The sequence below is a fragment of the Bubalus kerabau genome, chromosome 10, assembly GCF_029407905.1.
Source record: "Bubalus kerabau isolate K-KA32 ecotype Philippines breed swamp buffalo chromosome 10, PCC_UOA_SB_1v2, whole genome shotgun sequence".
NCBI lineage: Eukaryota > Metazoa > Chordata > Mammalia > Artiodactyla > Bovidae > Bubalus > Bubalus kerabau.
The window spans coordinates 20,159,374-20,173,413 of NC_073633.1; the positions used below are offsets into that span (position 1 = coordinate 20,159,374).

The following is a 14,040-nucleotide window of genomic DNA, read 5'->3' on the forward strand; positions in this document are numbered from 1 at the left end:
TCCATAGTTCATCAAGCACTCTATCTATCAGGTCTAGGCCCTTAAATCTATTTCTCACTTCCACTGTATAATCATAAGGGATTTGATTTAGGTCATACCTGAATGGTCTAGTGGTTTTCCCTACTTTCTTCAATTTAAGTCTGAATTTGGCAATAAGGAGTTCATGATCTGAGCCACAGTCAGCTCCTGGTCTTGTTTTTGCTGACTGTATAGAGCTTCTCCATCTTTGGCTGCAAAGAATATAATCAATCTGATTTCGGTGTTGGCCATCCGGTGATGTCCATGTGTAGAGTCTTCTCTTGTGTTGTTGGAAGAGGGTGTTTGCCATGACCAGTGCATTTTCTTGGCAAAACTCTATTAGTCTTTGCCCTGCTTCATTCCGTATTCCAAGGGCAAATTTGCCTGTTACTCCAGGTGTTTCTTGACTTCCTACTTTTGCATTCCAGTCCCCTATAATGAAAAGGACATCTTTTTTGGGTGTTAGTTCTAAAAGGTCTTGTAGGTCTTCATAGAACTGTTCAACTTCAGCTTCTTCAGTGTTACTCGTTGGGGCATAGACTTGGAGCACACAAATAATTAGCAAAGACAGTTATTTATTCAACTTGTTCGAGCAGCTACTCTGTACCAAACCTTGTTCTCAGTAATGGCAGAGCTCTGCTTGGGCTGCATTCCAGGCTGAGACAGGTAATTTATACCAATAAACAAGTATATAAACTAGACAAGTACAAATTCGATAGGCACTGTGGAGAAAATAATATAAAAAGGGTGTAACAACAGGCCTAAGTTTGTCTGACTCCAAGTTCTGAATAGTGCCACTTTTGTACTTCATTCTTTTTGTGTATTAACTTCAAAAATTTCTCAGACTCTTCCATCCATTATGATTGTCTCCCCACTTGAGGTAGTAAAAAAAAAAAAGTCGTGGATGTGGTATCAGACAGACAGGAGATTGATCCCAGTTCTACCTCGCTGTGTGACTGTAAGCAAGTCACTTGACCTCCCTTTCCTGATGTAAAAGGAAGCCGGCCTGTTTGCCCCGAGGCTCCCAAGAGTTAGTGGTTGCAGAGGGAGTGCGTCTCCAGGTTCCCACTCCTGTGGTCCCCGCTTCACCGCGTCCCTCTGAGTGGAGTCCTCTCTTACAGTGCTGCTCACTGGCTAACGCCTCCAGCTCCCCAGCGACACCGGCGCCAACCTCGCCCGCTGACCTCTGCCTTCTGGCACAACCACCGCAGCCATGCGCTCTGCCTGGCCGTCTTCGTGGGCCTCCACGTGCTGCTGTTTGCCCTGGCAGCTAGTGCCTACCGGGCCTTCGGAGCCAGCGTCATGGTGGCCAAGGGCTGTGGCCAGTGCCTCAACTTTGACTGCAGCTTCATCGCGGTAGGGCTCTGTGGGCACAACGCAGGGAAGCAGGCAGGGGGACTGATGTAGGCTCCTCTCAGACTAAATGGCCCACGCATGGACACCTGCATTGGCAGCACAGGATGGCACCTTAGAAATCCACTGGGCCAGCACTCAGTGGTGGGGACTAAGGCTCAGGGAGGGGCAGTGAGTTGTCTGTTGTCACATAGCAGGTAAATAATACAGCTGGCGTTTTTGTGTGTTTGCTATGTACCAGTCACAGTGCTAGGCACTTTCCATAGGGTTATTGACCCTCACGATAACCCTATGGTGGACCCAGAGGAGGTCAGGCTAGCTCCTGTGCAGGGCTCCAGCCAGAAAGAGAAAACTTCAAGAGGCCTTGAATGCCAGAACGTGATCCTCTGGACCAGAGCCTGAGGTCTCCACGTGTATTTGATAACACACTTCTAAAACTGGAATGAAATAAAACCCAACAAAAATAAACAAAAAACAAAAACCTCTCCCAATTACCCAGTATATGCTCACTTATAATTGTATGCATGCCCTGTTATTCTTAGCCAATAGGTTTAGGCACAATATAACTATAAGGCAAGGTTCATCTTTAATGATCAGAGATGTACATCTCTAGTTCAAATACTCCTTTTGACACTATCATCTTCTTACTAGAGTGGGTTTTATTTTTAACCTCATAACTAGCTACAAAGAATTCACACCAGGAGTGGGAGATACATGACTCATTTTTGTGGTCACTTGCTCTTGCCTTATTAACACTATTTTCAATCTGCATTTTCTCTGTAGGGAATCTTTTTAAGCTACTTGTCTTTTCTGAGGGGTAGTTAGCTTACTTAAGTTAAAAGCAGTTAATGTAATCTGCAAATTCACACAATAGGACAGGCATAAATTAAAGCAAATGAGTAAGGGAGAGGGTCCTCGCCATAAGCCCCTTGAAAAGTGCCGTCTCCCCTCAGGACATGTCAAGAACTACATGGGACATGGTGCCTGTCTGACCTACGACTAAATGAGGACTCCATGTCTACACAGAGCCTAAATATTAGTAAAAGCTTATGTGCTTCCCACATGTTGAGATAAAAGGAATACGAACAGACATTCTATAAGGTTTTCTTCTTTCCTGCCCAGTTCTGGAGGTCCTACTTTGGGACCCCAGCTATGAATCTAGGGCAGCAATGGAAGACTTGAGGGCAGGGGAGGTGGTGATGTCCTCTAGCCCCGCCCATCAGTAAGCACAGCCATCTCAGGGGGAGGCAGGGAGACACCTGCTGCGAAGGGGAAGGCCTCAGGTTAGAGAGCGAGCCAGATGGGCTCTCTACCTCTTTGCTCGGCCAGGTGCTGATGCTCAGGCACTGCCTCACGTGGCTGCGGGCCACATGGCTGGCCCAAGTCCTGCCCCTGGACCACAACATCCAGTTCCACCAGCTTATGGGCTACGTGGTGGTTGGGCTCTCCCTCGTGCACACCGTGGCCCACGTGGTGAACTTCGGTGAGTAGCCTGGGGATGGGGTAGGGTAGGGATCTGGGCTTTCCACAAACCATTAATTTATGCCCCCCATGTGTCCCAATGGGCAGAGAAGCGTGTCCTGGATAAGCTGGATGGGGAGAAGTGGGAACCCCAACAGGAAGGTGCAGTGGGCGGAGCTTGTCTTGTGCTCCTCTCCAGCGCTCCAGGCTCAGTCTGAGACCAGCCCCTTCCGGTTTTGGGAACTCCTGCTCACCACAAGGCCTGGCATCGGCTGGGTCCACGGCTCGGCCTCCCCAACTGGTGTGGCTCTGCTCCTGCTGCTGCTTCTCATGTTCGCCTGCTCCAGCTCCTGTGTCCGCAGGAGTGGCCACTTTGAGGTGCCTCAGCCTTTCCCCTTTGCCTGGCCTATCTTGGGCTCCTACCTTCATTTCTTCCTTTAAAAAAAAAAAAATTTATTGGAGTATAGTTGGTTTGTATGGTTCAGCAAAGTGAGTCACCCACCTTCGTTTCATGCTGTGCCCCCTCCAACTTACTCCAGAGCCTAGGAAGTTCCAGGTGGTTTGCATACTATGGACATGTGACTTGGGTTCTGCCACTGAACTGTGATTTATTTATGTCTGGCGAGTGAAAATGTTCTGCTCTAGAAGATTCTACCTTTTTTGCTGGCTTATCCTCTTGCCCTAATTGGATTATAGGCTCAAGATGGAACAGAGAGGGCAAGAAACAAGCTCTTGAGAGTTCTAATTCCCACCCCCCTCCTTGTTGGTCATTCCACTGCCCTCATCTGTAAAGCGGAGCTGTGATTCTCTACCTTTGGAGTTATTTTAGAAATTAAATGAGATAATACAGGTGAAGTCAATAACTATACACACCTGGCATGTGGGCGCTCTACAGGTGTTAGGTCTAGCCTTGCTTCCCTCTCTCTAGCCTCCTGGAGATATAAAAGGTCCCAAAGGATCTACTTTGGAGATTGTGTCCCCTGGACTGACTTGGTCATAGCAGAAATAGACACACACATATATATATACAATCAGCTACTCTGAGCCAGCAATGATCCATTGAAGTCATAATTGGCATCCTCACTTGACCCACGAGGAATCTGGCTCATAGAAGTAACTTACCAGGCCGAGGCCACACAGCTAGTAGCAGAGCAGGTATTAAAACTCAGGGCTTTGCTCTTTCTTCTCTACTGCCAGAACATCATTGCTCTCTTTCCTTCCTTCCCCCTGAGAAAGGGTCAGTGGGTCGGGACACTGGTGCTGATGAGCCCATCAGAGGGGGTAGTCCTCCCTGCCCAGAACACACCCAGGCAGATGTTCCAGGTGTTTGTCACTGGCACCAAGAATCTTCACTTACAGACTCTCTAAGCCAGGCCCTCAGAACAAAGAGGCAACAAAGCTTCCCACCTCCAATCTCCTACCCAAGCCTGTTCCCAGGAGAGGGTGTGTATGGCCAAGGCTCTGGGCACAGTCCTACCTTTGAGGGTGACCGTGAACCTTGGCTCTGTCCCACTCCCATGCCTTGACACCTTTACTCCCCCCTCCCCCACAGGTGTTCTACTGGACCCACCTGTCCTACCTCCCCATGTGGCTCCTGCTCATCCTGCATGGGCCCAACTTCTGGAAGTGGCTGCTGGTCCCTGGCACGTTGTTCTTCCTGGAGAAAACCATCAGCCTGGCAGCATCCCGCATGGCGGCCCTGCACATCGTGGAAGTCAATCTCCTCCCTTCCAAGGTACAAAGGGGGCCCAAGGAGCCAAGAGGTGTCCCAGGTGGTGGGGTGCAGCAGCTGAGTGCTCTGTTAGACCTCCACCCCCAGGAAATAGGGAGCACAGTGGAGGAGACAAGCAAGTGCAAGACTTGGTCCTGCCCTGCAAGAGTGACACTTCTGGAAGGGGAATGTTGGGTAGGCAGGGCACTCCTAAAGGCCAGGTGTGCATAGAACACCTTCAGTAAGTATAGATTACATGTCTGCAAAGGGGCAGGCCCTGCGCTTGGTGACAGAGGTGCAGAGAAAATGGAGGCACTCTTCTAGTCTTCATAGACACACAGGATAATAGGAGAGTCAGCCCTTTCATCAGTGCAGGGCTGTGTTGGCAAGAGAAGAAAATCTCAGGGGGCATTAAACTCTTTGAGAGATCAGAGAAGCTTCAGAATGAGAGGGGAGCTGTCATATCAGGGTTTTGAGAGATGAACAGAAGTTTGTTGGATAGACAAGACAGGGAAGGGTATTGCTGGGAGAAGAAACAGCGTGGCAAAGGCAGAGAGTAATGAAAGAGCATACTCTACTGAAGGACTACAAGTAATTTGGAGCCAAGGTGCCAGGGAGAAGCTGGAGGGGTGGGCAGGGCCTAATGGTGAGTGGCCTCACTCTGCAGACGGCAGGAACCCCTGAGCAGGGTGGGGAAAGGATGGTGGTATTGAGCTGGTGTATACTCCAGCTGGATTTCTTCAGTTGCTCTGTGGAAGATGGCTTAGAGAGGACCACTGGGGAGGCTGTTGCACATATGCAGATGAGAGCTCATGAGAGCCTTGACCCTGACCAGGGTGGGGAGGGGGCATATCACAGAAAGACTCGAGAGGTAGCTGGCTGCATTTGGGGTGGGGGTGTGGGGGGAGGAGTCTAAGCTGTCTTGCAGGTGTCTGAGTAATTGGGGCCATTTTTGGAGAAAGGGCAGGCAGTTTTGGAGGGCTTGACTCTGGACAACTTGAAAGTGAGGACACAAAAGCTGGATAAGAAACTGAGGTTTGTGTCTAGGCCCTGGCATCAGACAGAGTGGTTAGATTCAGATCCCATGGTTTCTTAGCTGGTGCTCTTGAGCAAGTCATTTAACCTCTCTAACTCAGCCTCTCCTCCGTAGAGTGGAGAAAGATGGACATTCGTCTCAGGGAGTTGTCGTAAGGACTAGCGGCAGCACTTAAAGAGCTCCACACAGCTCTGGCACCTGTAAGTGCTCAGTAAACCAAAGTTACTCTCCAGGAGACTGTTGTATCCTGGGGGAAATGCCTGCTCCTGGTTGGAATGCCAGCCAAATGCCACAGCAGTTCCAGAAAAGGGGCTGGAGCAGTCAGGGGGCTTCACAGAGGAGGAGGGCCACTCGGAAGCAGTATTTACACCAGAAGATGTGGGATCACACCATGAGCCCCGCTTCAGACACAGCCTGCATCCCCTTCTCCGATTGCCACCTACCACCCATGTGCTGTATGTAGGGTGAGCCCCCGCTCAGGGACACAAAAGGTCTCATGTCAGGCTGGCCTGGGTGATGGTGGAAGAAGATGGCCCAGACTATGGTCCTGGGGCCCCTGGCAGCTCTGGGTCTGCATGGATGACCCTGGTCTCTTTCTCTCCCCAGGTCACTCATCTCCTCATCAAGAGGCCTCCTCTTTTCCACTACAGACCTGGTGACTACTTGTATCTGAACATCCCCAGCATTGCACGCTACGAGTGGCACCCCTTCACCATCAGCAGTGCTCCTGAGCAGAAAGGTAGGTCTGCACCAACTCCACCAGTCCCTCAGTGGGTATTACTGCATCCTTGCCATGTGCCAAGCAAGGCTGTGAACCAGGAACACAGAGGCAAACAAGACCCGAGACACAAATTCGGCCTCCCGGACCTCCCTCTGGAACACGGGGGCAGATGTGCAGATGCTGACTAAATGGGGTGATCGGAGCTATACTGGCCTCTGTGAGGGTCACCGGGGAGGGCCTGATCTGGTGGGGGAAGTGGGCAGGGTGGCACTTCAGCTGAACCTTGAAGGGTTTGTAGGAGTTTACTAGGTAGGGAAGGGCATCAGGGTGGAGGCAGAAGGGAAGCATGAAACCTACAAACATGGAAGGGTCTGATGTAGTTTGGGTTGAGGGTCAGGTGGAGTAGGGAGGAAGGAAGCAGAGGTGAGGGGAAGGAAGACAAGGTCAGAGAAAGGACCAAAGTGGCTGGCAAAATTGATAAGAGCTAGTGTGGGATCAGGAAGGTCTTCGAATGCAGAGTGAAAAGTGGAATGGTACAGGCAGTTGGGAGCCTGCAAGGGTCTTAAGCAAAGGAGTAGTGGCTCAGATGAAGGGGCACCAGGGCATTTCCAGAGGGCTGTGAGAGGAAGCCAGGCTTCCCCACTCCATGTGGTCCTGAGACCTGGGGAGCCCCAAGGCAACAGAATCCATCCCATCCTTCTCCCCCACCCCTGACCACTTCCATCCTCTGGGTGCCCAGCACCCACAGAACTACTCAGCCGACCCTCTCTTCACCCAGCTGTCCTCTGCCCCCTGCCCATGCATGTGCCTGCGTGCCTGCCTTCTGGTCCTGGGCTGTTGGTGGGGCCACAACCTGGACCTCTGACCTCCAGGCCAGGCCAGGGATTGGCCTTCCCATCTCAAGTGCTGCTTTTTTTTTTTTAATATTTATTTTTATTTATCTGTTTGGTTGTACTGGATCATAGTTGTGGGATGGGAACTCTTAGTTGTGGCACCTGGGATCTAGCTCCCTGACCAGGGACTGAACCCAGGTCCCTGCATTGGAAACACGGAATGCACTGGACCTCCGGGGAAGTCCCTCAAGAAGTGCTTCTGACAGAGGAGGCCTTGTATGGCCTATTGAAGCCAGACCCTTGCTTGGCTTCATGAGAGGTAAAGGTTTCTGGTTGCCAGGGTTCTCTGACCCTCCTCCATGAAAAGCTGTAGCTCCATTCAGGATGCCTCCCACCCCAGCCCAGGCCCCACCCCTGGCGCAGCTCCCACAGCTCAGGGCACAGACCCAAGGCCAGGGTTCCCCACAAGAAGCTGTACAACACCTGCCCTGGAATCACATGAGTGGTGGCCTGGATGTACAATGGGTTGGGGGTGAGGGTTAGAGGGGGTGGATTATTTTCTTCCTATTTTTATTTCCTTTTTTTTTTTTTTTTTTTGCTGTTTCATAAAGAACAGATATGCTCCCGGAAAATTCAGACAGTATAGAAATATGTGCCAAAGAAAATTAAAATCCGTCAAATAATTCTACCCAAGGAAAACTATTGTCAATCATTTGGTGAATAGCTTTCCAGATCTTGATGTATCTCCATGAATAATAAGATATAGAGATAATTCTACATATAAGGGATTATGGTTTTGCATATAAGGGATTACACTGTTTTGCTGTCCACTTTTTCTCCATGAATAATATGTCAGGAAGATCTTTGCATGTCAGTTCTTTTAAAAGAAGAACTTTTCCTTTTCGTGGCTGCATGCTATTCCAGTGTATTAATAGTAATATGATTATAATATAGATGTGTAATTTATTTGACCAGTTTTTTAAAGTGTTTATTTATTTATGTGGCTGCTCTGGGTCTTAGCTGTGGCATGTGGGATCTAGTTTCCTGACCAGGGGTCACATCTGGGCCCCCTGCATTGGGAGTCTTAGCCACTGGACCTCTCTTGGGAAGTCCCTATTTGACCAATTCTTGAAGGGTTTCTTTAGGGTCTCTGCTTGGAATCTCTTAGTCCTGAGTCTCCTGTAGTAAATGAGTCCACGTGGGGGCTGGTAAATCCTCTGATTTTGTAGAGCTTGTTTCCAGGATCAGGAGTGGGACTTAGGCTGGCAACTCTGGCTGACTGAATTCAACTGACATTTAAGAGGCCTCCCCCATATGAGTCACTATGTGCGGCAATTCAGGGTGCATCTGTGCAGACAGGGCACAGCGCAGCCCTCCTGCTGCTTTGCACTTTGAAGAGGGAGGAAGCACCAGGGAGGCTCCTGGGAGCAGGGGTCCCAGGACCCGACTTTTTCAGTCCCCTCCTCACAAAGCTGAGAGAGCGTGAAAGTGAAAGTCGCTCAGTCATGTCTGACTCTCTGAGACCCCATGGACTATACAGTCCATGAAATTCTCCAGGCCAGAATACTGGCGTGGGTAGCCTTTGCTTCCTCCAGGGGATCTTCCCAATCCAGGGATAGAACCCAGGTCTCCAGCATTGCAGGCGGATTCTTTACCAGCTGAGCCACAAGGGAAGCCCTATGAGAGCATGCCTCACCTCATTCAGGAATGCAGATGGGCAAAAAAAAATGGGACACCTTTGTTTTTACCAACCTCTGACTGAGCTTTAGCATTTTCTTCTGTTATAAATGCAGGTTACAAATCACAGTAGCATTACCAACAACCCCTGTGACTTTTTCGAAGTGAAAACCATGGATTCTTCATATCGTGTTATGGTTGTTGTCCATACTTTGACATGTCATTCATGCTCATTGCTAATTCACATCTCCAGTGACCACACAATTCCTGCTGCATCTCGTTATTTCATGTGTTAACAAAAAAGCACATGTATTTTAAAATCAAAATTTTTTTAAAATTTATTTTGGTAACTGTCTTATTATAATTGGTTTCATTCATAATTTCTACATATATTATTCAAAGTATTTAAAAACCTTATTCCGAGAAGGAGTTTATCCTTGCCTTCACAGGACTGCCAAAAGAGTTCATGATTTAAAATAAAAGAAAAAGGATGAGAACTCCAGACCAGGAAATCTCTTAGGGGCCTCCTTGCTCTAATGTGTGTTCTTTCTGGTACCCCTCAACACCCTTCTACCAGCCATCCACTTAATAGGGAACCTAAGCAAACACCCCCTGTATCCCAGACACTGAGGGCAGTGAAAGCTATTGGTCCCACAATTGACTGAGCACCTAATGTGTGCAGAACCATTGACAGGCATCTCATAGAATGTGGGAGAGAGATGGTCCCCAACCTTGGTGAGGCCCTGGCTTGATGGAGGAGGCAAGGCCCCCACTTCTGGAGCCCCCAGTGTGCTCAGGGCCACTCTGACCCCTGCCTTGGCAGAGGAAACTGAGCCCTTAGGTTGACTTCACTGAGAAAGACTGCAAGGTCTGTACCAGAGAGGCCAGCTCTCCCAGTCTCATGGCTGTGGCTGCTAGTTTTGACCTGAGGAAGGGCATTCAGAGGAGAGCGTAAGGGGTTGATGCCCAGTCCCTCCAGTGAGACAGGCCTGTCCCTGCTGGAGGCCAGCACTGACCCCTTTCCTCCTGCCCTGTCTCTTGCTCAGACACCATCTGGCTACACATCCGGTCCCAGGGCCAGTGGACCAACAGGTTGTTTGAGTCCTTCAAGAAATCAGAGCCAGTGTTCTGTGGTTCCAAGAGGCTCTCGAGGAGGTTGGAGATGAAGAGGAGTCAGAGGAAGCCCCAGGTAAGTGACTGAAGGGGAGAAAGGGTCCACCATGTGACAAACCCATGGGGACCAAGTTGCCTTCTTAGCTGGCAACTCCTGAGCAGTTGTGAACACTGGCTGGGACTGCACAGAAGGTAGGTCAATTCAGAATGTGTGGTCCAAGAGCCTCCTTGAAGCCGGACCTTACCTGATCCTTCCTGGTCCTGTATGCTCCATTAGAAGGCAGGGGACAAGGCAAAGAGGGGGAAATTGAGATGAGAAAAATCCATCTCTACTTCTCTGCTCTAATACTTTCTAACTGTATGGACTTGGGTACACCTTTTAGCCTTACTAGCCTCAAGTTGTTCACCTATGAAATAGAGGTGGTTCCTGTCGTTCGCTCTCCTTTCTAACATGATTGTTTTAAGGACCCGTGGAATGTATGCAGGTAAAGTATTGCATGAACTGGGCAGCGTGGTCCAGGTGGACCATTCATCATCCCCATCAGCACCACCGACACCGTCATCATCACCACCATGAGTTTAACTATGTTTTGAGCCCTGATGAAACCCATACAGTTGACAAGCTGCCATTGAATACAGGCTCTGGGAGGTTTGGGAGGAATGCAGAGAGATCAGAGCAGCACTTGAAGAAGCAGGAATCAATGTAGAAGGCTGTGCCACCAGGCTTGGAATCAGGTTAATATGTGGAAACCCTGCTGAAGGTCAAAGGGAGAGATTCCCCCATGCTTGACCCAGCCCTGCCTTGCCCTTGTGGAATATAAAGTCCAGAGAAGAAAACCACGTGGAATCCTGCCTGGCTAGACTGGAGGGCCCTTCTAGAACAGTGCCAAGAGCAGAACTTTGGGAAATGGAGAAGTAGGTAGAAACAGACAGGGTGTTCTTTCCTGTTAATCAGGGGAAATCTCCTGAAGGAGGAAGCTGATTTTCAAAATCAGGTGAGTCCTGGCACACTGAGAATTGGTGGGTAGATATACTAAAAGCTGTGTTTCCTTGGGGTCTTAGGCACCACTGTCAAAGAGTAAATTGGCACAGACTCTCTGGTGGACAGTCTGGCTGTATGTGTCTGCATTTTAAATATCTATACACAGTTCTAATGAGGTGGATGAAACTGGAGCCTATTATACAGAGTGAAGTAAGCCAGAAAGAAAAACACCAATACAGTATACTAACGCATATATATGGAATTTAGAAAGATGGTAACAATAACCCTGTGTACGAGACAGCAAAAGAGACACTGATGTATAGAACAGTCTTATGGACTCTGTGGGAGAGGGAGAGGGTGGGAAGATTTGGGAGAATGGCATTGAAACATGTAAAATATCATGTATGAAATGAGTTGCCAGTCCAGGTTCGATGCACGATACTGGATGCTTGGGGCTGGTGCACTGGGACGACCCAGAGGGATGGAATGGGGAGGGAGGAGGGAGGAGGGTTCAGGATGGGGAACACATGTATACCTGTGGCGGATTCATTTTGATATTTGGCAAAACTAATACAGTTATGTTAAGTTTAAAAATAAAATAAAATTTAAAATAAATAAATAAATAAATATCTATACACAGTGGCTTAAAAGTGAAAGTGTTGGTTGCTCAATCGGGTCTGACTCCTTGTGACCCCATGTACTGCAGCCCACCAGGCTCCTCTGTCCTTGGGATTCTCCAGGCAAGAATACTAGAGTGGGTAGACATTCACTTCGCCAGGGGATCTTCCCCACCCAGGGATGGAACTTGGGTCTCCCGCATTGCCGGCAGATTCTTTACCATCTGAGCTACCAGGGAAGCCTTCCTACCCAATGGCTTAGCAATACCATTTTTAGGAGTTTAATCCTAAAAAGCTATTTGGCCGTGTATGCAAGCTCCTCAACCACTTCATTCCTTCATTCACTTAGAAAATATTTAGGGCTTCCCTGGTAGCTCAACTGGTGAAGAATCCACCTACAATGCAGGAGACCTCAGTTTGATCCCTGGATTGGGAAGTTCTCCTAGAGAAGGGAAAGGCTACCCACTCCAGTATTCTGGCCTGTAGAATGCCATGGACTCCATAGAGTTGCAAAGAGTCAGACACGACTGAGCAACTTTCACTTTCACTTATTGAGCTCTACTGTTTTCCAAGTACTATTCTAAATGCTGGAGATTCATCAATAAGCAAGATACCCATTGTCAATGCTTCCAGTCCGGAGAGGGTGGTGGACAGTACATACACAATAGACACATAATGTGTCACGTGGTGATAAAGGCCATGAAGAAAATAAGTCAGAGTAAAGGGAAAGAGCTGTTTTATACACCATGGTTGTTAGCAGTAATGAGAAAATGAGTATAATCAAAATGCCCAACAATAGGGAAGCAGTTTAAAAAATTACCAATCACCCTTCTAATGGAAGAGTAAGTTGCCTAAAAAAGATTATGTAAATGTACATGCATTAGTATGTAAAGCTAGCCAAGATGTAGTAAGTGGAAAAGCCGAGTTACAAAGCAGTATGTTCTGTTTATGTGAAACTGTGTGTTTGTAAGTCTGGAAGGACAGAGAAAATGGTTAGAGAAGTTGTGTTTTCTGATTCAGGGTGCTTTGTTACTTTATCCTTTAAAATTCTGTAGTTTCTGAATTTTTTAAAAAAAATTGTATTGATTTATGATTTAAATAGACTTCCTTGTAGCTCAAACGATAAAGAATCTACCTGCCATGCAGGAGACCAGGGTTTGATTCCTGAGTTGGGAAGTTCCTCTGGAGAAGGGAATGGCAATCCACTCCAGTATTCTTGCCTGGAGAATTCCATGGACAGAGAAGCCTGGTGGGCTACAGTCCATGGGGTCGCAAAGAGTCGGACATGACTGAGCGACCAACACACACATGATTTAAATAATAAAGCAATATTTGTTTTGAAACCAAGCAGGGCTTGCAGCCCCAGCCCATCGATTTCGGAGCCTCAGCACAGGGTGCAGTAGCCTCCAACAAGGAGGTGATTGTGGAGCTGACATCCTACAGGCCGGAGGGAGCTCCGTGGCAGGGACACGGAGGCCTGGTGAACACGGGGACAAAGGATTGGACTCGGGCACAGAGGGAAGCTGCAGCCGAGGACCCGGCCCTGGTAAGGCTGAAGAAGCTGGGGCTGGAGGTTGGAGAGCCAAAGATTTTTCTCCCAGGAATGGTGGGTGGGTCCTTGGAACTTGGAAGAGAGGGCCACAGTCAGGAAGGACCCCACGCCACACGGGGTTTCTGCAGCCTCTCACCTGTATGGCAGGCACCTTTGTCACTTTTACCATATTTACTTCCCATAGGCAATATTTCCCACTGAATATTTCTCCTTACATCCCAACATTACTTTAAACTTAACTGTATTTTAAAAGGACTCTTTAGATTAGCATGTTTAATGGCAAATAAGTATCATGTGCCATAAAAAAGATAAGTCGAAAAGCAAAAACAATGGTATTAAATTCTTGCCAGATGTTTCTGCCTGTTAAATGAGGCTTTGAGCCTGAAGCTGCTCTCTTCGGCTTGTTCCTTCTCTGTCTCTGTCATGCTCTCCATTTCTTTCTTTCTCACTTTGTTAAAAGGGGAAAAAAAAAAGAAGAGGGAATAGTAAGTGTTAGAAGTTAAGGGGATATAATAAGCATGATGTAAGGCTTCTCCTTGCAATAAGAAGGGTTTTTTTTTTTTTTTTTAAACTGTTAGAGGAGTAGCCCTCTCACAGTGCACCTCCTAAAATAACCATCACAAGTGGTTCAAGGCCAGCACTGTGCAGGACACAAAATTCAGTTGCCCCTGGACAAAGGAGCGACGTGGTGTGACGTGGTGAGCGCAGGACAGGCAGACAGAGACCCAGGCTCCAGCCCAGCTCTGTGGGAACTTGAGCGAGTCTTCGTCACACTCCCAGATTCAGCTTCTCTTCTGTGAAAGGAGGGATTTGCTTGGATGGCTGTGAAGGTCACTCCTAACCAGAGAGAAGCTATCACAGGCCTCTGGAGCCCTTTTGTGGGTCTGTTTCCTTCACCTTCAGGAAGGAAGCGCATGAACCTCAAGGACTCTGGTCTGCCTGTGCTCAGGGCTGGAGGAGTCAGGC

General features: G+C 48.4%; 1 protein-coding gene across 3 annotated transcripts in view; it reads left to right on the forward strand.

Moving 5' to 3' along the window:
- Positions 1–14,040, forward strand: part of NOX5 (NADPH oxidase 5) — a 42,610-nt gene that overhangs the window by 14,133 nt on the left and 14,437 nt on the right. For 2 of the 3 annotated variants that reach the window (XM_055536832.1, XM_055536830.1), the window contains exons 5-11: positions 1,140–1,374; positions 2,701–2,854; positions 3,032–3,210; positions 4,385–4,567; positions 6,186–6,318; positions 9,857–9,999; positions 12,871–13,068. In XM_055536832.1, coding sequence (XP_055392807.1) covers positions 1,140–1,374; positions 2,701–2,854; positions 3,032–3,210; positions 4,385–4,567; positions 6,186–6,318; positions 9,857–9,999; positions 12,871–13,068 — 1,225 coding nt within the window. The remainder of the gene's footprint in view (positions 1–1,139; positions 1,375–2,700; positions 2,855–3,031; positions 3,211–4,384; positions 4,568–6,185; positions 6,319–9,856; positions 10,000–12,870; positions 13,069–14,040) is intronic. The other variant, XM_055536831.1, reaches the window with a different exon arrangement.